Source organism: Leptinotarsa decemlineata, unplaced genomic scaffold (assembly GCF_025532065.1).
Source record: "Leptinotarsa decemlineata unplaced genomic scaffold, Ldec_3_MD MMD2_P_RNA_scaffold_9, whole genome shotgun sequence".
NCBI classification, from domain to species: domain Eukaryota; kingdom Metazoa; phylum Arthropoda; class Insecta; order Coleoptera; family Chrysomelidae; genus Leptinotarsa; species Leptinotarsa decemlineata.
The window spans coordinates 3,703,883-3,729,310 of NW_027412536.1; the positions used below are offsets into that span (position 1 = coordinate 3,703,883).

Below are 25,428 nucleotides of genomic sequence, written 5' to 3' on the forward strand. Positions count from 1 at the left end.
GAGAATCATATTGATGGTCAAGGTATTACTTCAATGACACACTTGAGTAAACATTGATTTTTTCAATGTCACAGGTTGAACTTTGTGGAATGCTCGTCGATGAACACGATTTAATTTTTGGAGCCATTCTTGATGGGTTAATAGGAGTTGACGTCATTGTTGCGGTGAAGTGCCCCAACACTGCGTATAAAATGCTCCCAAGGAAGCAATTGAGCAAAACCTAATAAATTTCTGTACTCTAGATGAGAATCTACACATACATCTGAAACAAAATCATAATTATTACTATCAAGTACAAAGGCAGCTACATATAACTCGGCGTTCCTTGTGTTATTTTGTATTTGAATACCGTGAGGAATGTTAGTTGAAAAAGAGGGCTTTAGTAACATGCCACAATCTGTGATCGAAACGAATAAATTGGTTTTCATCCATATTTTATCTGCCTTCAATAACAAACACTGAGATTTTTGATCTGAAGAGAGATCATCTTAGTTCCCAAAAATAGGAAACTTGTAGGTTTAATAGTTTGAGAGATAGTAATAGTGGGATTCGCTAAAACAAAAACGCTCTGTATACACAAAACGCCAGACGCGGTTCGAACCGCATCTGGAGTTTTGTGTTAGGTCACATCAATTTCTTGATGCGACCTAACACAACTAACCTCAACTTTTGTATTATTTTATACTAGCGTACCAGTAAGTACTTTATACTCGTACCTCTTATGTAAATGCGTTTTAACCTGATGGTTGTATCTAAAATAAATAATATGAGTAAGTCAATCAAATTTCTAATGCCATGTAGTAAGGAAAGCTCGAATCATAATAAAGTCTACGACATTTTTTTCTGGTCTTTCTCTTCTTTCCATGAATATCAAATCTTTCCATTTATTGCAAACGATAGTTTGATTCTTGTAAAAGTTTCAACTCATTTAATTTTTTCGGTACAACTGCTACCGCTCGTACATGATTCATTGTACTGAAAGGTTTCAAACCTACCTCTCATTGAATAATTCAATTTCTGATAATGGGCTTGTTTCATGCTATGGAAAATGATACTGGTTTGCTTATAGACTGATCGAGTTAGGGGTACATTATACTTATCAAGCCTAATCGGTCCCAAAATCTCTTTATATTTGCAGAAAAAGAATAATTCGAAAAGCAAGAATTTAAATTGACCGCGTGTCTGTTGACCAATGAAACTGATCGTGTCTAGAGCGGAGTTAATATCCAATCACAGATTTGATGATCCAATTTGACAGACGCCATTTTTGTTGTTATTGTTGTCAACTCGGTGTGAATACAACTGTTACAATTATCTAATTAAACAAGGTTTTCATGTAGGTCTCGTAGGGTGCCTATTTTGCTGTATATTCCGTGTCATTAGTTTACATTCCGAAAAATATTTTTTCAGGTTATTTTTGGATTGATATGTTCTGAAGTAATTCTACATTTCACTGTACATATTTTTGCTTCTCTTTTCAGTCACCATACTGCTCCTTGGCCGAGATAAAATAAAAATTAAATCAAAACTTTCCAGCCTTCGGTAAAAGACAAAGTGTGAAATGAATCATATAAATAAAAGGGACCTACTAAATATACCACCTACCGTTTCAATTTTTCATTCTTCATTTCGGTACCAAATGCAAATTTTTCAAGTAAAATTAATCGATCATTTCAAAATCGACTCTTGGTAAGTTGTTGAGAGTCAGCTTTAACAAAGCTAGGCTCAACATTCATTTTGACATTAGAAAGAGCACATTGTCGCATTCACTACAGAAGGCGCTGGCTGACTGATGACAATATACTAGTCACGTTGAATGCATACCTAATTGATTTATTTTATTAGGGTTCATGAGCATTCGAAAACCATTTGAAAATACAGCTCGTTTGATTCTATTTGGAATCATATTTAGATATAACTTGAACTATATCAGTTATCAAGGCAAATATTATTGTCCATTTCTATGCTTAATTCGTGGATTCGAGCGATCTTATTATTGTATATTCATTTGTTTGCTGGCTTCATTCTTCAAAAAAATGAATGAATAATTACAGAAAATTTTAATTGATCGTTCATTTCCTCAGGAAAATGGAGTACCCATATTACAATTTATTGGTTTATTCGGCATTGAAAATGTATGTCATATCGGATCCATTCTGCTTATTTTTGCAACATTGAGTTTCAATTTTTTCTTAGCTGACAGCTCGCGTAGGAATAATTCGTTTTTTCGTCGAGTTTAGTTTGTGTGTGTTTCAAAAGTCTTTTAGAGATATATTTGAATATTATTATGGTGCATTCTTTTGCTGATTTCAATTGTGCGGAAAGGAGCAAGAAAACCGAAAGCGCATTGGTTTATAGATGAGTTATTTCATAAAATGAGTTAAGGTTTCCAAAGGATAAAATGATGAGAAAAAAATGGGTGAAAGTATTGAAAAGAAAAAACTACAATCCTACTCTTCCAAGACTTTATAGAAATCATTTAAAAAGTTACTATAAACAAAAGGGAGACGAAAATATTGAATTTAATGACAGTTTTTTATTTCAACTTCAAGTATTCTCCACATAAAGTATTATCTGGAGATAATACTGTTGCTGATAGTATGATACATTTTACTCCATTGAATTTTATCATTTGATTAATGGTATTACCTCAGAAGCTTTTGTTGGATCAGTTCGAGGACAATCAATTCTGTCTATACTTGACCTCATTCAACCTTCCTCTCAAGTTTTGGAAGATTCAACAGATTACCCAAGCGAGCCTATAACGCTTGAATTCAGTAGCTAAATTAGAAAGAGGTATGTATGTAGCAATCGTTTTTTTTTGTAATAAATTGTAGTTGTACATATTGAGGATTGTAGAATAAATTGAATATCTGAAATAATTCTTCAATCCAGTTTGCTATATTTTTTGATTTTCATAACTGTATATTATTAAATAATGCATAAAATCATAGTTTAGATAAATATTTTGTGATCTATCGACTTAGTGTACTGATTTCAGATATATAACTTATTTCCAAACATGATTTATCGTGTACATTTTATTCCATGTAGAGAATTTTTCATTAATTGAAACGTTAACGGGTTCATATACACTTCCATAATTGAATTGATAATTATAGGCTCTGTAAATTTTACGATTTGGCAATGTTGATTATTTCTATTGTTTCTATTGGTCAATCGAACAAGAAGCGGGAATAGGGTCGTGACGTCACCACCCTACCACATTCGATTTTTAATAATTAATTACGGGAAAACTACGGTATCTAGAGAGATGAAACAAAGTGCACTGTTTTTCAATTTAAAATATGTTATGTTTTGTGTTATTATCGAGTATTTTTGATTTGCAGATGGCTTCAAGAATATTTGCAGCTTTGAATCGAAAAAAGACTATTATCGATGAAGAAGGAAGTCCTCTTGCAAGAGTACTCACTCTTCTGGATTTAACAGGTCTTGGGGTTGGTGCAACTCTGGGTTTGGGAGTGTATGTCCTCGCTGGATCCGTTGCGAAAACTGTAGCCGGACCGGCTGTGTGCTTATCATTTTTAGTGGCAGCTATAGCTTCAGCAGTGGCAGGTAAGAGAAAAATTATTTTATTCGATATTCATTTATTCATCCACCCATAAAAGAGACAACCTCCAATTTGATAAGATTCCATACACAAAAAAATTAAAATATTTTTGAAACTGACTATCCACCCAAAATAATTTATTTGATGTTTGAACAGATTAATATAAATCGTGAAAATGGAAATCAAGTCTAAGCTATGCCATTTGCAAATGAACTGTTAAAAGAATGTGTGCAACTCTGTATTCTTGAAATTGCAAAAAAACCTAATTAGTATGGTGAAAATTTTCATGAAAGATATTTTTATCCTCTCTCATTCGTTAATGTTTAATTTTTGACTTTATTTAGTCGACTGTCTCATAATATTGAGTTCGAAGTCCTCTTCGATATTTTTCTCGTGATAATTCATTGATTTAAAGGTGAGTTGATTCTGGTACGTTGAATGGCTGATAGGACCGCGATCAGGCATGATGCTCCCTAGGCGGCTCAGGGAAGTATTAACATAATAGTACCAAATCACGAGACTGATTAATATTGAAAGGGCATAATAGTTGTCGAAGACGACGAAGCCAAAGAGAAAAGTGTCTTCATATGAAAAATAGATAATAATAATAATAATTCGGGATGAACAAATGTGCAATGGTCCATATCAAAAGAGGACGATACGGGCACTACGGAGAGGATGTGCAGCTTGTAGATGGAAGCATCCTACACCATTTGGATGCTGGAGAGACGTATACTTACCTCGGGGTGGAACAACGCCACTCACAAGAGGTAACAGCAGTGAAGAACTCTTTCCGTGGCAAGTATCAGCACAAACTTCGACAGATTTGCTCATCGGAATTGTCGGGGAAGAACAAAGTTGCTGCAACAAATATGCTCGCCGTTACTATCTTACTCTACTCGTTGGGAGTAGTGAAGTGGACTCGGAAGGAGCTGTATCAACTCAACGTAAACACCCAAAAAATTTTGCACTTCCATAGTAGTTTGCATCCCAAATCGTTCGTTCCACGATTTTACAGTATCTACACGACAGAATGGTACTGGATGAAGACTGTAAAATTGTCAGGAGTTCATCAAGTCATGCCAGGATGGTGCCCACAAGACCTTAGTCTACCGCAGTCGCGTAATGGGTATAGAGGTTCCTGACACAAGGTGCAGAGCCTACCGCGAGGCTTCCGAGACCCTAATGCACTTGCTATCATCATGTCCAGCATATGCGATCTCGACCTATATCCATCGACATAACGCGGCCCTAAGAGTGTTATATTACCATCTACGGACTCTACGGTATTGACGAGACACCGGTGCTGCTCTACGCTCCGGGGGATATTGAATCCGTTGTGCGGAACGAGAAGTGCCGAATTTATTGAAATTATTCTTCTCGACCACCAGAGCAAGATAATATTTCTTGTGGAGTTTTCAGCTCCCGGCGAGACGAGTATTGTCTGAAATTAAGAGAAGAAACGGATAATATATCGAGATTTTCTCTCGAACTCCGCAGTCTCTATCCAGACCACTCTGTCAAGATGGTTGTTCTGATTATTGGAGTGAAGTGATGCTCTCTACTCTCGAATCTCAAAATCACACCGGCTAAGGTCGAAATCTTAGCCGAAAAGATGCAGAAGGCTGTTATTCTTGGCTCACTGCGCTTGCTCAGCGCACATGATTCTCGGACCCAATGATCACTTACCCCACGGTGTGTGAAGTGGTCGTTGGTTGATAATGCTGGCACGCCCTTCCGAATGTATCGGGGCTTCGGGGAATAGAGCCTGCCCAGCGCATACTACGGTATTTTCTCTTCGAACTCCGCAGACTATATCCAATGATCACTTACCCCACGGTGTGTGGAGACGTCGTTGGTTGATAATGCTGTTGCGCCCTCCCGAATGTATCGGGGCTTCGGAGGATAGGGCCCGACCAGCGCATACGATGGTATGGATTCATTTTTTGGAAATACATATAACATACCACATGATAGAAACAAGCTGGCGGTATTCAACTTAGTTGCTCTTCCATACAACCTTCCCCTTACCAACAATGAAGATATAGGTATATTTGGAAATCAACAATCTACAATATAGATATGTACCCGTATAAATATACTTATGCATACATATAAGTATACAGCATCTGGACATAAATATCAAAACTGAAATATTACTAAGAAAATTAAATTAAAATAAACAAATGAACCTAATGAAAATGAATGTTATTAAGAAGTAATAGAATAATAATATGTTGATAATATAGCTTTGATCATTCAAAAAATCAACATTATCTGGAAGTGTATATAAATTACCACGTACACCCACCCAAGTACATAAGCAGAAGGCCCTTCAAAATCAATGAATCACGTATTTGAACCATATAGGTATTTTTTGAGTTCATTTTCGAAAGTTAGAGGGGAAGGGGCATCTTCAACAATATCTGGCAATGCATTAAATACATATGAGAAGCATTTACGGAACATGGCACTATTATGTTGAGGAAACCTGGTGACTGTTATGTAAATCGGAACTTTTCACCAGTTTGGCTACTAAATAAATAGGTTTATTATATTTGGAGATTTTATATATCAAGTTTGATAAATACAACATAAATCTAGGTTCAAGTTTTAACAATTTTGAATTATTAAAAGACCCGCTAATATGTACTTTATACAGGAGTTTTGAATGTTTTGTAAACTATTCTTGTCTCTTACTGTTAGCGCCGGCCAGTAGACAATACCACAGTAAGTAAGGTTAGATAAGATTGAAGAGTCACACAGTTTACAGTTCAATTCAGTGTTGAATATTCCTCTATGCATGTACATCATTTTGAGTTTAGCATACGGTTATTTTAACATATGGTAAATTCGAGCTCGACGTCGAAATATACTCCCAAATTTTTACATTTGTACGAGGCGTTTAATTGGCTACCATTGATCAAAATTTGAAGTTCATTATTCTCCATGATTTCGCTGTTTCTATACCCAAGGATTAGCTTTACAAGTTAATCCTTGGAATATTTGAAAAAATCAGCTGTGTATAAGGTAAATAAAAGTGGGCCCAGTATACTACCCTGGGGTACTCCCCGTGAGACAGTTCCTCTTCCAGATAGCTCACCATTTATTGTCATTTGCTGACTGCGATTTCCCAGATAGCTTTCAATGACCTTTACCACCGATTCCCCTATTCCAAAATATCTAAGTATTTTACAGATCAGATTATAATCCAAAGTATCAAAAGATTTGCTATAATCAATTAAGACCAATATCGAATGGCAACTATATTCTCAAGAATTTTAGAAATGGTAGGTAAGATACTAATTGGTCTGAATTGTGACATTGATGTGGGATTATTTGACTTGGTAATCGGATGAATGAAATATATTTTCCATATCTCAGGAAAGGTATTTTTTGATCAGGCAGGTATTGAATTTTATTAGTTCAGAATTTCATTGTCTAATATTATATAAAATGATTTGAAATCCGAAAAGAACCAATACAAATGAAAAATCAAAGACAATAGCTGAAAATAACAATTATATTATGCAAAAAAAATCCTGAGATAAGATTACAGTAAAATAAAATACAAGTGAAAAATAGAACAATTAAACAAAAAATAAAAATTGAAAAATTTAAGAGATTCAATTTCGATTGTGAGTATCCACAATCATTTTCGGATGATGACTGGACTAATTACATTAAGAGTTGACTATTTATGGGTCATTCGAGTACTTTAACTCATCTTCTCTTTCCGCTTCACCGGTTTAGCGGAAGATGGCCGTTTGACGGCAGTTGGTCATTTTTCGCTTGATTATGGGTTTCCATATGTTGCGTATCTCTACGCTACATGTTTGACAATATGTATGCGGCTTCTTTGAATTTCTTCCTAAACCAGTGCCTCTTTGTGTGTATGATCTCAGCTTGGGACCACTTGATGTTATGTTAATGGGTACAAATATGCTCTGCTATTCCTGATTTGCTGGTTTCCCCTCGCTGTGTGTGTTTCTTGTGCTCGGCAATGCGAACTTTCAATGACCTCCTAGTTCCGCCGCACTCACAGGGTATCCGGTAAATGCAATTCTTGGAATCGCAGTCCGCGTTTGGTGGTCTGGTTTTCGTGAGGCCGCTACGGATAGTGTTTCCGTAGCGGCCTCACGAAACTAGACAACATCAAAAATGATCTTCAACGGAATGGCTACTCCAAAGCCAGACTTTGGCTAAAAGACAGCTAGAGCCTCACATGGAAGAGAAGCCGTCACAACCAGTGCTTGTCCTTTCCTACATCAGAGGATTATCGGAATGGATGAGAAGAATTGGGTCCAAGTACAACTTCAGAACCTGCTTCTAAGTTTCGAATATTATTATAGGGGCAAGAGCAAATACGGTCAAGTAGGCTCCAAAGAATTCGGAGAAAACTATCATACGATACCATTAAATTTTGCAGGGGATTCCAATATTAATTTCACATCCGAAGATGGACTCTTGGTAAACTTTTTACAAGATAAATTAGAACTACAAATGAATGATAACCGAAATACCCCTACCACAAAAAATGGAACAGTCAATGCAATTTTCTCAGAACATCTTTCTAATTTTCCTTCGAATACATATGTATCTTATTTCTCATGCCATAAACCTATTGTCTCAGTCTCACAATCACAGTAATTACTGATGTATTCCATAATGAAAATAATAATCAAAAGTAAGAAACCTATTCAAAAATGTTCTTTATCAATGAAAACCCATAATAAATTTAAATATTTGTAGAACATTAATATATGTATATACATGTGTAGATTATACATATATTATACATTTTTGTTTGATGGTGGAGAAGCAGAAGGAATGAATTGAAATGGGTATACTTTTAGGAAGGTTCCCCTTGATTAATTGATCCAATCAATTGTGTCAGAATGAAGTTACATAGCATAAATAATTTCTTCCTAACATAGTAACATGGTACTCTTTATGCTAATTACAATTTTATATGAAGTCATTCTTCAGATATAACATTTTTGTGAAAAAAATAGGTTTTTGCCTGACCTTTATTTCGATATATTTTAAATTGACCTAGTCATCAGTGAAATAAGAAGAGAAATGAATTGTTGTTTTGAAAATTTGAAAACCTTTCAAACAAGGTATAACTCAACTTCCTTTTTTATAACATAACGAAGTGGTTGATTTAAAGGGCATGAGTGTGAAAGGAGGTTGAAAAATTTTAAATGACAAAAACAGAATTTCAGAAGTAAAAGTCGACTTGCACGAGAATTTTCCAAAATATGTTTCTGTTAGAGAGATACGGATTTTATTTCATTCTAGGTTTCCACGCCATATGTAATAAAATATGAGTTATTGAGAAATCAAGGCAACAAAAGGAGGAAATATTGCAGTGCAGTGAATGAGAGATATCCTTTAATGTAGAACGTTAAAATAATATTATTTTGATAAGTATTTATCAGTCTTATCATTTCTCGAACAATTGGTAAACTAGTGAAATTAATTTTATTGGAAAGAGTATGAATTATCACGGAGTTACAATTCTCATATGGGATAATTTATTATTTAAAGTCAAGAAAAATGGGAATTGAAACTTTCTATGTTTTTTACCACTTTCATTTGTAAAAAACGTTACTGCAGTTTCGTTCTATGAGGACATTTTCAAACTTGTATATTGAACTAAAAATGATTGATTATATTAGCCCATATATAACACCACTATACGTAATAACAGAGGTACCTACTTAGCTCAATTGAGTAGGTACCTGAATTTTCTTTATCTGTGACAATGTAGATACGCTAATTTGAAAAGCGGTGAGTAAACTAGATCGATTTGATCATTTAACAGGTTGCACCCGAAATTTTTATGATTAAGAATTTCCAAGGATTCCAAATAATTGAGTTTGCAACGCTTTCTTCAATAGTGCAAAATTTCTGTATCATTTAGATTCGGGAACTTGTGGTTGCATCCCAAGGAATGGTTTGAAAACGTCCAATCATTTTTACCTAGTCTGAAGGACCTTTCATGTTCAGCATACAGTTTTGGGAAATTTCGACCACATTGTCCCACATAAACACAATTACACTCCGGACACTTTTAAGCTTACAAACTCCAGATTTCTCCAACTTGTCCACTTTATCTTTGACATTAAAAAGGAAATCAGATAACCTGACATGTGGTCTGAATGCCACTTTCACATTGTTTTTTCTGAAGAAACCCGCAATTATCTCTGTTATTTTACCAAAAAATGTTAGACTTGGTAAAAATGATTCGACGGTTTCAAACCATTCCTTGGGGTGCAACCACAAGTTCCCGAATCTAAACGATATCGATACGGAAATTTTGCACTTTTCAAGGAAGGGTTGCAAACTCAATTATTTGGAATCCTTGGAAAATCATAAGCATAAAAATTGGGGGTGCAACCTGTTAGATGATCGTATCGATCTAGTTTACACACCGGTTTTCAAATTAGCGTATCTACATTGTCACAGATAAACAAAATTCAGCTTCTCAAACTAAGTACTTCTGTTATTACCTACAATGGTGTTATACATGTATATGCGGTAACGTAATCAATCATTTTTGTTTAATGTTATAAGTTTGAAAATGTCCTTATAGGACGAAACTGCAGTAACATTAGTTACAAATAAAAGTGGTAGAAAACATAGAAAGTTTCAATTCTCACTTCCCACCAAGTAGTAACGGCTACATCCATCAATTCATTATTTAAAGTGTTTTTCACTGCCCAGTGAATGTTGTAACTATCATTAGTGAGTCTGTAAGGTAGTAATAATCTTTATCCTATTATGACCCATATATGGCAATGTATCTGTTTTTCGAAGGTTACAGTGGAAATATATAGCTACCGAGAAACCTTGTGTTTTGAAATTCTCAAATCCTTGTCGATTTATTGTTTTCGCAACAAAAAAACAGTTATTACTTTCGATGAAAGCCACTTTGTATTCGTAAAAAATACCAGCATGTGGAATGTGAAACAAGAATGTGATAATGTTCACATGAAGGTAGTTTTTTTGCTGAATGTAAGGGACCATTCACACAAAACGGGAGTGGAGCACAAATGAGGCGTGGACGTTTTCCTCATCCACGTTTACACTATTATTTAAAACGATTAGACTAGAATAATCTACAATGTGCGGCATACAGTAAAATCGCACGAGTTGAAATTTACAGGTTTGTTTTGGTTAGGAATTTCACTTGGTTAGAGAATCGTTCTGAACGCAGAATCAATGAGCAGAATATTACAGTTACAGATCAGTTGTGTAACGGTTCCCACAAATAAATCACCAAAACAGAAAAAATCAGCTATCGATTACAACTGGCGATTTACTGTATAAATAATATTTTAATGAAAAATAATGTTGTTTGTATATCTAAGATATAATGAACATGCGTATTTTCCGAGACAATAGTTTATAGAATCGATGGGCTTTTGTAACTAGTCCGAATTTTTAAACATCGAGTTATGTCCGTGATGCAAATAATGTTCAGAAGGTTCACAAATGTTATTTATATCTCAAAAAATAAAATTCAATTGAACTTGAATATATATATATATATATATATATATATATATATATATATATATATATATATATATATATATATATATATATATATATATATATATATATATATATATATATATATATATATATATAAATATTTTAAAGTTTGTCCAAGCTTTCGGAAATTTAATAAATTGTTTCCATCATCAGGGATGCTACAATTTGAGGGTGTAAGTAATATTAATATATAATTATGAATGTTTAGACTTACAACTTTTTGAGGATGTTTCATACGATGGTTATGTAAAATATTGGACACAAGGATTGACAGATAGTAAACATGACATATGTCAGTGGTTCTAGTGATAAAAGCTGTTACCAACTTTAATTTGTAAAGAATTATTTTTCGAAATTTCTAACTGTGCAGCTTTTTTTAAAGTGAATGTAGGATAATAACATTTGGATTAAAGTATAAAGTACATTATTCTATTAATGCTAGATTAGGTGAATTCATTGAAACATTGTTATATGGATTTTTATCTAACGTCAAAAGATAGGAATATATCTCACTAAGATGATTAATATCTGTTTTTTTGTTAATGCGATTTTTATTTTCAGCAATGAAGACCATTTCAAGAAAGGACCTTTTTGTTAAATGTGTTTCACTAGCTAAGACCTTAGTGGCATCAAAATTCATATGGTGGTCAAACTTATTGACATGTTCAGCTAGAGCACATCTTTCAGGATGGTGTCCACAATCGCTTTTGTGAGAAGTTATTCTGGAGCTTGAAGTTCTTTTGTTAATGCGATTTTTATTTTCAGCAATGAAGACCATTTCAAGAAAGGACCTTTTTGTTAAATGTGTTTCACTAGCTAAGACCTTAGTGGCATCAAAATTCATATGGTGGTCAAACTTATTGACATGTTCAGCTAGAGCACATCTTTCAGGATGGTGTCCACAATCGCTTTTGTGAGAAGTTATTCTGGAGCTTGAAGTTCTTGACGTTTGACCAACATAGATTTTGTTGCACGATTGACATGGAATACTATATATTACATTCATTCGAGAAGTAATGAGGGGTTTATCTTTAACTCTGGAGTGTAAAGTTCTAATCGTGAGAACTGCTTTGGTGGCTATTTTAATATTAGGCAATTCATTGAAAATTCTAGAATTTTGATATATTCCTATCTTTTGACGTTAGATAAAAATCCATACAACAATGTTTCAATGAATTCACCTAATCTAGCATTAATAGAATAATGTACTTTATACTTTAATCCCAATGTTATTATCCTACATTCACTTTAAAAAAAGCTGCACAGGTAGAAATTTCCAAAAATAATTCTTCACAAGTTAAAGTTGGTAACAGCTTTTATCACTAGAACCACTGACATATGTCATGTCAACTATCTGTCAATCCTTCCAAATGTAATGTTTCTCTGCAATTTGTTCAAGCTAATATAACTTAAAAATTTAAAAACAGCTCACCCAAATGCTCAAATGATATCAACATATATATTTTTCAAATCAGAGAAAAAAGGGCTTTTATTTTAGCGCATAATATACAGGGTGTTTTATTAATGTGATTGCTGTCTATATTTTTTCATTTTCGATGCGATTTTGTTTTTATCTTATAACTTCAAAAGATAATATAGGAAAAAAACCTACAACTTCGGCTCAAAACATTTTTTTCTATCTGACATAATAAAGGCTCTAGGAAACACGTAAATGTAGTCAAAGACCCTGTACATGACATTTCAATCAATAAAAAGATATTTGGGTAAACAATAAATAATTATAACCAGTATCCTATAAAGGGTTAATGTTGATAGTACAAATTAAAGTAGGGACCACTTACCAAGTTATAAAAAATCAAACCATTGAAATGGGAGTCAGCAGGTATTCAGCATTTGACTTTTTAGAAAAAAAGTAGTAAACAAAATATTATACAACACAACACTTGACGAAATAAAAATAACTTTCAATTAATAGGATTACTTATTTTTATGCACTTGTTGCACGGTCCAGTGAACTAACCGATTTAAAAACGCCTCTGGCGATGCATCATCATCTCTTTTATAGCGCTCCGGGCATTGTTCATGTCTAATAGGAAAAATCACCGCCTGACATGTTCTCGCAACATAGGAATCGGCAGTAACTGGATGATATACTAATAAAATTTCGTGTGTATTTATACCTAATCCTATTTAATTTCTCAACTTTTATTTCAAAATTAATTTTTGTTTTTTGTTTTTTTTTTTTTGAAAATTATTGCAATTTTTGACCCTAGATTTTGGCGCCCGTGTGCATTGCATACTTTGCACACATGGACGTCTCCCAGGTGTGGATGCATTTTGGGGGGCATTTGCGGCCACCTTGGTCCTCCTGCGAACCTTGGGGAACTCAGGACAACCCCGGTAGTTCGCAGTATGCACCCCTTTGCAGTTGTTGCATTTCGGAGGTTCTGCGCTGGATTTCTTACATTCACCTGAAAGGTGTCTGCCGGCGCACTTAACACAGATGGGGATGGCTAAGCAGTTCCTCTGGCTATGTCCGAACCGCTGACATCGGTGACACTGCCCGACCAGTGTCCTCTGGTGTTGGGGCTCGACCTTAACTTTGACGTTAAGGAGTTCCCGTTCGTCGCATATGTATTTCTGGTTTTGCCTCACTTGAATCAGAACCAGAGGAAGTGGGCGATTTCCGCGCATCATCCTGGAGACGGATGTTGGCTGGAAACCCATTTCCACCAAGGCATCCTCGATGTCCGCGGTCTCCAGATGTTCTGGGACTCCTCCGAAGACAGCTCTGAGTTGCCTGTCTTCAGGTAAGGTGTACGTGTGATGAGATATTTTTTCCTCACCAGGAGTTTGGACATATTTCTATAGTCCTCGATCGTGAAAGGCTGAACCTTGATGCCGTCGGCCAGGTTCTCCGCTTTTAAATAGTTGACCTTATGAAAGGTGGCAAGTTTGGTAAAATGAACCCACTTGTCCTTCTGGCGAACGACAATCGGGGGACGTGTGTTTTCTTAGCGCTTTGGGGCGCTTCAGAACGCGGAGGGAGAGGGGAGACATTTCCCAAATCATTGGGATTTCCAACCTGATCAACATCAAGATTTTGTGGTGACTGTCTTGGGCCACCTTGTATGGTAGAAATGGAATTTTCGGATTCATTTTTGTCGACTGACATGTCATGTTCTCCGTCTACGGAGGATTCTGTTGTCGAAAGTTTCGACTCAGAAGCACTGTTTCTAGCTTCATTTCGAAACTCTGTCTTCTTGGCTACTCTTTTAGGCTTCGTGTCGGTGTTTTCAATAATCGGAGCAGCTGGCTTGGAAGGAAGAGGAGGAAACTACTCTGGAACGCGGCGTTTTTTGTTAGCCGGTTCTTGTGGCTTGATCGTATCTTCTTTTTTAGAATCTGGCTGTGTAGAGGAGGTGGTGTTGATAGGAGTTTCTTCGGGGGATGCTTTCCGTGACAGGCGCTCGAGAAGCTCCTTGACGCCTGGTGGGGGGCCAGAGGGCGTCCGAACTACCGCCCCGGGGCTGCCTCTTAGCAGCTCTGATGGTCTCAGGCCCAAGCGGTCAAGAAATAAACCCATAAGGGTAATTACTTCACCCCTGCCCCTGGCCATCAGGCTGTCGAGCAGTTCCTCCATACTGCTTTCAAATAAATCACTCCCTTTGATTTTCCAAGAGCGAGCAATGATATCGGGTTTTCCAATAAGGACTTGACAACTTTTTTTGTAAATAAAACGCAAACCATTTGAGATATTTCCAAAACTTTATTACCGACTTGAAATTCATTCAAAACATTTATGAATGGAACTCGACTTCGTTCATATGGCCACCGCGGGCACGTCGGCAGCGGTCGATTCGAGGGACCCAATTTTGAATGACTCGGTCACACATTTCGGCCGGAACGGCCGCTATTTCGAGTCCAATGTTGGCTCTAAGTTCTTCCAACGTTGTCGGCTTGTTGGCATAGACCAATGATTTGACGTAGCCCCAAAGAAAAAAATCTAGAGGCGTTAAATCGCAAGAACGAGGCGGCCAATTGACTGGTCCATTTCTTGAGATAACACGCTCGCCAAACTTACTCTTCAATAAATCGATTGTAACGTGCGCTGTGTGGCTTGTGGCACCGTCTTGTTGAAACCACATGTCATCCAAGTCCATGTGTTCCAATTCGGGCCAAAAATAATCGGTAATCATGGCGCGATAACGATCGCCATTCACAGTAACGTGACGATCGTTATTGTCGACAAAAAATTATGGCCCAATGACGCCGCCGGCATGCAAAGCGCACCAAACAGTAATTTTTTGTGGATGAAGTGGTGATTCGTGAAGCACATGTGGATTTTTACCAGACCAATAACGCATATTTTGCTTATTGACGAACCCATTGAGCCAAAAATGAGCTTCGTCACTGAAAATGATTTTGCGATGAAATTCATCATCTTGGTGCATCTTCTCCAGAGCCCAAGCGGAGAACGTACGTCGACTCAAATGGTCCCTCGGCTTCAATTCTTGAGTCAGCTTAATCTTGTATGGGTGTAAACCCAGATCCTTACGCAAAATTCGCCATAAAGTGGTCTTGGCGATGCCCAGTTCTTGAGAACGCCGCGGAATCGACTGATTTGGATCATTTGCTACGGACGCCTTAACGGTAGCGATATTTTCGGAACTTCGACCAGCCCGTTGTCTCACTGGCACGACAGCATCACACAATGAATATGTAGACTCAAATTTTTGCACTAAACTTGTTATTGCTTGTCTACTGGGGCGAGAATTACGACCGAAAATTGGAGTTAACGCTCTTAAAGTTGCGGTCACCGACTCCGAATTTCGGTAGTACATTTTTATAATTTCCAAACGTTGTTCGTTCGTGTACTTTACCATAATGAAAATGTTAAGTTTACTGAAACAAAAGAAAGCAACAATTAGATGATTAGTGAAATAGTGCGTTCACAATTTAAATTCAAAGTTGTCAAGTACCTATTGGAAAGCCCTTTATAATGAACAGTCTCGCGAATTGATAAATTAGAACGTACTCACAAGAAGTCTGGAAGGTTTTTGCCCACTATAACCAACGCACTAAACTATGACAAGAGATTAACCACTGGTAAATGGCTGATCATCTAACAGAAACAATCATTTTTGTGGAAAGTTTCTTCAAAATTTGCACAGCGAAAAATTAATGATTTGTCAACTTGACAGCTAACGTCATATGACACATGGAATTACTTGAATACTTCGGAAAGATAATAAATAGAAATTTGTGTACAATGCGTACTTCATGTGAGTGAATGATTTTGTTGTTTATTTTTACTGACGTCAGGACGATTATCGATTTCAATTTTATTCCAAAACTTTACACTCACTCAGTTTTATCTTTATCTTTATATTTCACAAATAAGAAGAAAGTGAATCGAGCAACTTCAAATCTGATAATAAAAATGAAAAGTTAATTTTTGAATATTTATTCAAACCTTGGCCATTTTAGAGTAGGTACAGGTTTTTTCGGTCTTCAAAATTAAAAATCGAAATGTATTTTCCAACGAACAATTCATTACGGGAAATAATTGGACTTTTACTTTTTTCACTATAAGATAAGTATTGGACATTTGAGGTGATCAACTGATTTCCATTACAGTAAGAAATTATTCACATCTGACGGCTTCCAAAATTGTTGAATGGAAGGAAAATCCAATTTCATTAACTCATTTCCGATTGAAATGAAGCAATATTGTAATAGACGAATGATTATTGGGAAAGAAAGTTTTTGACTTTCTACTACTCCATCTTGATACAAAAAATGTGGGAAGCATCCAAAGAAACGAAGGAAGTAATCAATTTCAAAAGAAGTAACTCTATACATAGATGTGTAGATCATGCAAAGAAGTAAATTTCACACAAACTGGAAGACCACTCCTCCTGAAACAGTTACTTTCATATACATATTGAATTACACGAGAGATTTTTTTTCGAGACAATTACTTTTATATGAACACTGAATTATACAGAAAACACTTTTCCCTACTTAGTTTGTATTTCAAAGATTCCTTATAAAACTGAATCAGATGTCATTCACAGGATTTCTACACAATATACTAAATGAGAGTTAAAAATTTCACTTATATGGAACAATGTCGTCCTCACTGGTAGACATCGATGTTTCGCCTAAAAATGTAACCCTTTCAATTTGAACAAATGATTACTTTCGTTTCAATTGAGATTGTTACTTGAGTCAATTCAGTTACGATTTTTCTAGGAATTTACGGTTCATTATTCAGTATTTTGAAATATCTGTTATAGGTACTACTTGTATACTTGAATGATATAATACTCCTGTGGAGGACTTGGATTTTACTATTTCGGACTGAAATACATAACCACGCCCTAGCGGAAAGAGATATAGGAAAATAAAGAAAGCGTATTTAATTTTTTTTGTAAATAGTCAGAAATATAGACTTTTTGCTGAAAGGTATTTAAATATAAACAAAATAGAAAAGTCAATATAGTATTGCAATTTATTGACTATTTATTTGAATTTCTTATACAATGTTGATGCTTCTTTTCGTGATAGTATCCTCACTGTTATAAATAATTCTAGTCCCGGTTTATTCTCATACAGGGCGATCTATTACCTGAGTTTGCAACAATATTTTTCACATACAAAATTTCTACATATAGGTACCATAAAAAATTAGTGCATGTTTGATAACCATATTATTACTTTTAATGACTTCAAATCAAACAGCAAACAATGCAGGTCCAAAAATGGTAAATTCGTTCAAGAATCAAGTACCTACCTTCATTTCGAAAAAATATGTTGTTTGCCAAAGTTGTTGAGAATGTTCCCATTTGAAGAAAATAAGTACAAACAAACTTTTCAGGTACGTCAATGATTGCAAAAATTTGACTTACACTGACACAGTACGTTATGGATGTTCTCAGTGATGAAGCACTTTTCCAACTGATTTTCATGTCATAAGGAATTTGCTGATCACGTGATTTGTATTGTTTCGAAGAATACATCACAAATAATATTAGAGAAACTGAATAATTATAACCTGTAATGGGGAATGTTCCTCAATTTGGGTTATTACAGCAAATGTAAGTTTGAACAAAATAAAGTTGAGTTTAATTCATGAGTTTTTCAAATTCACTTCGAAAAGTATTCAAATTGATGTTTCAAATGTTGGGTTTTAGTTTTTGAAGGGATTTGTTTCTAATTCACATATTTGCAACAGCGCTTATATCAAGTTGAAATAATTTATATATGCACCTAGATATTCTACTTTAAAAAAGGAAAATTATCTTTATAAATCAACAATTGAGGCAAAATATTAATTATAGTTAAATACCACCTCCACAAGCCACATAAACAACAGTTGTTTTGTGATTTATTTATATAGAGGAAGATAGGTTAGGTACACAACATGTTATATGTCACAGAATGTTGCCAAATGGTGAAATAGAAACGAATCCCTTTAAATATTGAATGCAATATTTCATTCCTCTTTTTTGAGTGTTTAATTAATTTTTTAAAGAAAAAGGTTGAAATGATAAGTTTGGAATGCGTTGTTTTAGAGCTAGCTATTACTTGATTTTCGTCAGGAGGAACATTCCCCTTTACAACTAATACTTAGAAAATAATGAAACTACTTTTTCTCGAATACAAAAATAATTAGAAGAGATATTATTTTGTTGATGGTATTCAATGAAAATAAATTTAATGTTATAATTGAAAAAGTGAATCGAAAAATTAGTTAATTCTTCAATTGGAAAATATGAGTACAAATATTCTTAGTATTCAGGTGCATGGAGGAATTGAATATTATTCAATTTCAATAATTAGTAATATCATAATATCAAAAAGAAATATTAAAGTTGTAGGAAACCTCAAAACACAATTGATTCTACACCTGATATGAAAAACTATGCCTTGTTATAAATACGATATGAATTATAATGGAATAACTCTTAAAATTAATAAGGACCGTTGATTCCAGCAATGAATTTGTGGTTCAGCCTAGTGCCACTGATGAGATCAATGGATCTGCCTGGATCACAAGTGCGTTACATTTGGGCTCTGTTTTTCAAAGTTACTTACTATTTAGACGATGTATTAACAATTCATTAGATATTTTGAAAAGATAGAATTTTTTTTAGAATGTCATTCCTGTCATTACATATAGAATTGGACCTGACATTATCAATGTCAGATATTTAGAAAGTTTGACAGTTTCAACATTTTTGTCTGAATTTTAATAATAATTAGTTTCACACTCAATTTTCTTGTTAGGATTGGATCCATCTTTTCGTCTGTTGCTTTTTCTATGCTAGAAGAGAAGGATTTACTTTTATTCAATATTGTCTTTTATTAAGAAGTGCTTTCAATACCACAGAGATAAATTTCAAAAGTATTGTTTTCTATATTTCTGTGAGTTACGTATATACTAATTTTTCAATTCAGATTGGTCTCAAAGTCAATCTAATGAAAATAATATTTCTGATAAAAAAGCAAATATCAAAATCGAGACGATCCATTGTTACATGGCAAACTGTTGATGTATAAGACATACAATACAGACAGATTCTACGACGAAGAATATATGTCATTAATTTTTTATTCTTTTAATTCAGGTTTGTGTTATGCCGAATTTGCAGCCAGAGTGCCTAAAGCTGGTTCAGCGTACATCTACAGTTACGTCAGCGTTGGGGAATTTGTGGCTTTTGTTATCGGGTGGAACTTGATATTGGAGTACGTTATAGGTAAGATAATTTAATTACTGGAATTACTGAATATATATATATATATATATATATATATATATATATATATGCAACGTCTGACTTTTTACTATAACAAAGAGTATTCTTTAAACAACAGCCCAGTACTTCTTGACTGCATCCCCAGCAATATTCCGTATTTCTCCCTAACTAGTCAGTCATGACTACCCTTCGCTTTATATATATATATATATATATATATATATATATATATATATATATATATATATATATATATATATACATATATATATATATATATATATATATATATATATATATATATATATATATATATATATATATATATATAATAAAAATAACTGCGTAAACGCAAGCGAGACATAAGTGGAACCACCTATTGGTGGTTATGATAAAAATAACTGCGTTTACGCAGTTATTAATTACTTTTCTTGGTTTTTCACATTTTGTCTTCAATCGAAGACCGCTTGCGCGGTACTGACGATGCCCAATAGGCTGAAACAGCTGTCTACCGGTGGCTCTTAAGTTGAAATCAATATGGGAATGATCAGAATGGTACTTATTTATTTATCTTCCAAGCTTTCGAAAATCTTAATCATCATCAGGAAAGCTATAATATGGAAATATGGATGAGAGAACAGATCAGATCTATAAAAAGAGATCAGTCGGAAACACAACTTACAGTGTGTGTGTATACAGTGTGTAAAAGCCAAATGGAATAAATCCATTATATCGGTTACAGTATGTATTTTTTTAAATCCCGAAACACGTCAAATGTAAATTATAATTTGATACTCTTCAACGTAAAAATGCCACCCCTACCTTCAACCTCCTTCGAATCCAGCAAATCGCTGGATTCAAATCCAGCAAATCGCTACTTTCGCATAGGCACCGCTCTTTGAACACCTTGAGGATTTTCCTGTGGTGCTTGTGTTTTGTCCTCAACAATAAAAAATAGACCAATTCTTCAAATACATCATCTTGAAACATTTCTGAGTCGTTTTCGCTAACAAACTCACTTAGTGACAGACAACACAAATAATCCAGAAATTCAATATTCTGGAACACTGTTGTCTGTTTACTTTGCAATGAAAAATTTAATTTGTTCAATTTTTCAAAGATATCCGTCATAAAAGACAGTCGGAACAACCAAGATTCATGATACAAACAGTTTTCCAAATTGAAAGAAATATCTGAAAGAAACATTTGTAACTCGGCTTTGGATTAAAAAAAGCCTTGTTAAAGTCGGCCAAGACGGCCATCGCACTTCTGTATGGAGCAGCAGTGTTTTATGTTTGCTGTCATAATCTTCACACAATCATGAGAACAATCGGGATTGTAGTGGTAGTGATTTGATAAAATTAAGTATTTTCATCGATTCATTCATAACTAATTTCAGATTTGACGGCATTTGCTTCATCGCAAGTGCTTGTCTATGCAGGATATAATGGTAAGAACTACAATAAGGCGCTTTATTTTTTAATCGTGACATTACTCCTTCTGTTTTACCCATCATCGCCCTGATCCCATCTGTACAAATGTCAATGCAATCGTTTCAAATGAGATTATTTTCTTCAAAAGATATATTTATTTTATTGAAAATTTTTTTTTCGGTAGTGTTTATGGGCAGCAGTGAACACATAAGCATGTCTTCTTCAAAATAACTTTCATATGGATATCTCACGTAACCAGAAAGATAGCCAGACCACTCGACTCATCTATTTGCAAGACGAATCGTGTTTTTTGTAGACGTGTAACTAGTCAATGAATATTACTGGAGTTATATCCCAATTCCAAAGTGTTATTTTCAACACCTCGACACCAAGTGATCGTCTTCAAGGGGAAGATTGAATTAAGAGAAAGATTAAGTTTAATCTTCCTCTTGAAGATGATCACTTGGTGATTGAGGTGTTAAGAATAACGTTTTCGTGTTGGGATACACATGGTGTTTCCCGACAATTATCTGATTACAAACACATACATAGACACAAACACACATATGCACACACCCACATGCAAACATACATTCATACAATTTACCGAGGACTTTTTGCTGAGACTTCAAAATATAACCTTTGTTCTCGCAGTCAACGAATATACCACTTATATCTGCCGAAGTAACAGACGAAACGTTCAGTTCTACAAGTTCCATTCGACCACGGTCTACCAACCCGGACTTTGTTCTCTCTGAAAGTGAACTCAAAAATAAACATTTTGCTGGCTATTATGAAATTCCACAGTTCCTTCTTTAAAGTGTGCTGCTTTTCGTCATAGAACCATTAAGTTAATTGGTAAATTTGTCCTTTGCAGCCGGCAACTTTCCGTACCATTTGAATGCTCATTTTTAAACAGCTTACAACATTTTTTTGAATCAAAACAATCTTTTTGATAAACTACGAACTACGACCACCAATACTTATAGTTTTTATGATATGACGTATATCGAAGAAGAAGAATACCCAGTTAGCATATTTTGTGATTTAAGCAGGGTATTCGAATGTGTTAATTTCTCAATTCTCTTAGGTATACTGGAACAATACCATATTAGAAATGTTGCAGATAAATGTCTCGTATTTTTTCTTGAATGATCAGAGACAATATGTTTCAATTATTTCAACCACCAAAAATAATTTCAAACAGGTCTCTTCTGAAAGTCTGCTTGTAACTGTACCACAGGGTTCCATCTTGGGACCAATATTATTCATTATATCAATGTTCCTAGTTCATTTATTGACAAAACTGATCATGCTATTTAATAATAATAATAATAATAATAATAATAATAATAATAATAATAATAATATGGGCAGCCAACAGGGCAGCCAACAGGCCTTTCACGCCCGCAGTGCGGCGAATAGCCGCCAATCTACGACGTATCCATCACACTTTAAGCCAAGGCGTGCTGCTGACCACCAAACAGCACTGCCTTGATAGGATACGAATGCTAGTGGCTGCTAAGAAGTCACTAGTGAGGCGAGCGAGAAGTATCGCGGAAAACCTTAGGTTCCGCGAGAAACCTTCCCGCTTATTCCAAGAGCCTCCACGTGTTGTGGATAATCCGCCGACCGCTGATCAGGTGGAATCCTTCTGGAAGGATATCTATGAACACCCGCAGCCACTCAACTTAGACACTCCAGCCCTAGCGCAGTTCGAAGCTTTCAACAGAGAGCTTCGACAGCCTGAGCCCAATGAACTGCGCAACCCGATAACCCCGGATGACGTTCGAAGGGCCCTCGTTGGTTCCAAGAACTTTGCTGCTCCAGGCCCAGATGGGCTGAACACTTATTGGTGGAAAAAACTACCAAGTACCCACCGCCATCTGGCCAGAGTTTTCAACTCATGGCTCGATGGAGAGCAGCCGATTCCGGATTGGTTTGTCGAGGGGCGGACCGTTCTTATCCCCAAAAGCGGAGATTTGTCGATTCCTAAGAATTACAGACCGATAACATGCTTGAATTCGTGTTATAAGTTGTTTACAAGCATCTTATACACACGAATACTCACCGCAGTTGACCGAGTGTTCGAACGGATATATGAGCAGAGAGGGTCGAAGAGAGGAGTCGCTGGATGTAAAGAGAACCTGCTCATCGATAGATGTGTAACGCAGGACTCGATACAATATAAGCGTAACCTCTCTATGGCCTGGATCGATTACCGTAAGGCATTTGATACAATTTCGCATGAGCTCATCTTGCATTTGCTCAGATGCCTTGCGGTATCCGACAACATAGTGAGATGCATTGAACAACTGATACCACTTTGGCGAACTCGCTTCACCATAACATCTGGTCAAGCAAGAGTTCAAACAAGGTGGGTCACTTTCAGAAGGGGTGTATTTCAGGGTGATTCCCTCAGCCCCCTTCTATTCTGCATCTCACTACTGCCATTATCCGTTGCGCTCAGAAAGACTCGAGGGTATAACTGTGGCACTCCCGGAAACCGGAGGCACAAGGTCACCCATTTGTTTTATATGGATGATCTTAAACTTTATGCCTCTGGAGAGAAGGATCTCCATCAGTCCTTGAGGGTGGTGGAAGAGTACACGCATGCTATCGGTATGAAATTCGGGATAGACAAATGTGCAATGGTTCATCTCAAAAGAGGACGATGCGGGGACTACGGAGAGGATGTGCAGCTCGTAGATGGAAGCATCCTACACCATCTGGATGCCGGAGAGACGTATACTTACCTCGGGGTGGAACAACGCCACTCACAAGAGGTAACTGCAGTGAAAAACTCTCTCCGCGGCAAGTATCAGCACAAACTTCGACAGATCTGGTCATCGGAACTGTCGGGGAAGAACAAAGTAGCTGCAACAAATATGCTTGCCGTTCCAATCTTACTCTACTCGTTTGGAGTAGTGAAGTGGACTCGGGAGGAGCTGTATCAACTCGACGTAAGGACCCGAAAAATGATGCATCTCTATAGGAGTTTGCATCCCAAATCGTCCGTTCCACGGTTATACTTCCCCCGACAACAGGGAGGTCGTGGACTTTTGAGTTTGGAGTGTCTACATGACAGAATGGTACTGGATACAGCCTGTAAAGTCGTCAGGAGTTCGGATCCCCTTCTGTGCATGGTCCGTGACCATGAGAGAGCAGGAATTGGAGCATTTCTCCTTAGGGCAGCTGCTCGAGCAGCTGATGAACTCGGTATAGTTTTCGACTCTGAACGAGGTGACTACAACTCTGTCACCGAGTTGGAACCCGTTCAGCAAAAAGCTCAGATAAAAGCCGCAGAGATCACCTTACTTCTGCGAAGACACAGGGATAAGCCAATGCATGGGGTCTTCTTCAATAACATTGAAGACCTTGGCTTATCAAAGCGCCTGACGTTCGCTTTTCTCAGGTCGAGTGGGCTGAAGTCGGAAACTGAGGGGTTCATCATGGCTTGCCAGGATGGTGTCTTCAACACCTTAGTCTACCGCAGTCGCGTGATGGGTATAGAGGTTCCTGACACAAGGTGCAGGGCCTGCCGCGAGGCGCCCGAGACCCTAATGCACTTGCTATCAGCATGTCCAGCATATGCGGTCTCGGCCTATATCCATCGACATAACGCGGCCCTAAGAGTGCTATATTACCATCTACGGCACTCTTACGGTATTGACGAGACACCGGTGTTGCCCTACGCTCCGGGGGATATTGAATCCGTTGTGGGGAACGAGAAGTGCCGAATTTATTGGAACTATTCGTTCCCCACCCTCAGGCTCATACAAGCTAATAAGCCTGATGTAGTTCTTCTCGACCACCAGACCAAAACGATATTTGTCGTGGAGTTTTCAGCTCCTGGCGAGACTAATATCGTCAGAAAATAGGAGGAAAAACGGATAAAATATCGAGATTTTCTCTTCGAACTCCGCAGACTCTATCCAGATCACTCTGTCAAGATGGTAGTTCTGATTGTTGGAGTTCTTGGTGGAATGATGTCTTCTCTACTCTCGAATCTAAAAATCATACCGGCTTGCCGCACTAAGGCAGAAATCTTAGCCGCACAGATGCAGAAGGCTGTCATTCTTGGCTCACTGCGTTTGCTCAGGGCACATGATTCTCGGACCCAATGATCACT

At 36.2% G+C, this 25,428-nt stretch overlaps 1 protein-coding gene across 3 annotated transcripts in view; it reads left to right on the forward strand.

Moving 5' to 3' along the window:
* Positions 1 to 25,428, forward strand: part of LOC111515037 (cationic amino acid transporter 2) — a 153,043-nt gene that overhangs the window by 86,185 nt on the left and 41,430 nt on the right. For 2 of the 3 annotated variants that reach the window (XM_074170449.1, XM_074170450.1), the window contains exons 2-3: positions 3,351 to 3,576; positions 19,735 to 19,863. In XM_074170449.1, the coding sequence (XP_074026550.1) occupies positions 3,351 to 3,576; positions 19,735 to 19,863 (355 nt within the window). Of the gene's footprint in view, positions 1 to 2,627; positions 2,797 to 3,350; positions 3,577 to 19,734; positions 19,864 to 25,428 lie in introns of those variants that run through there. The other variant, XM_074170451.1, reaches the window with a different exon arrangement.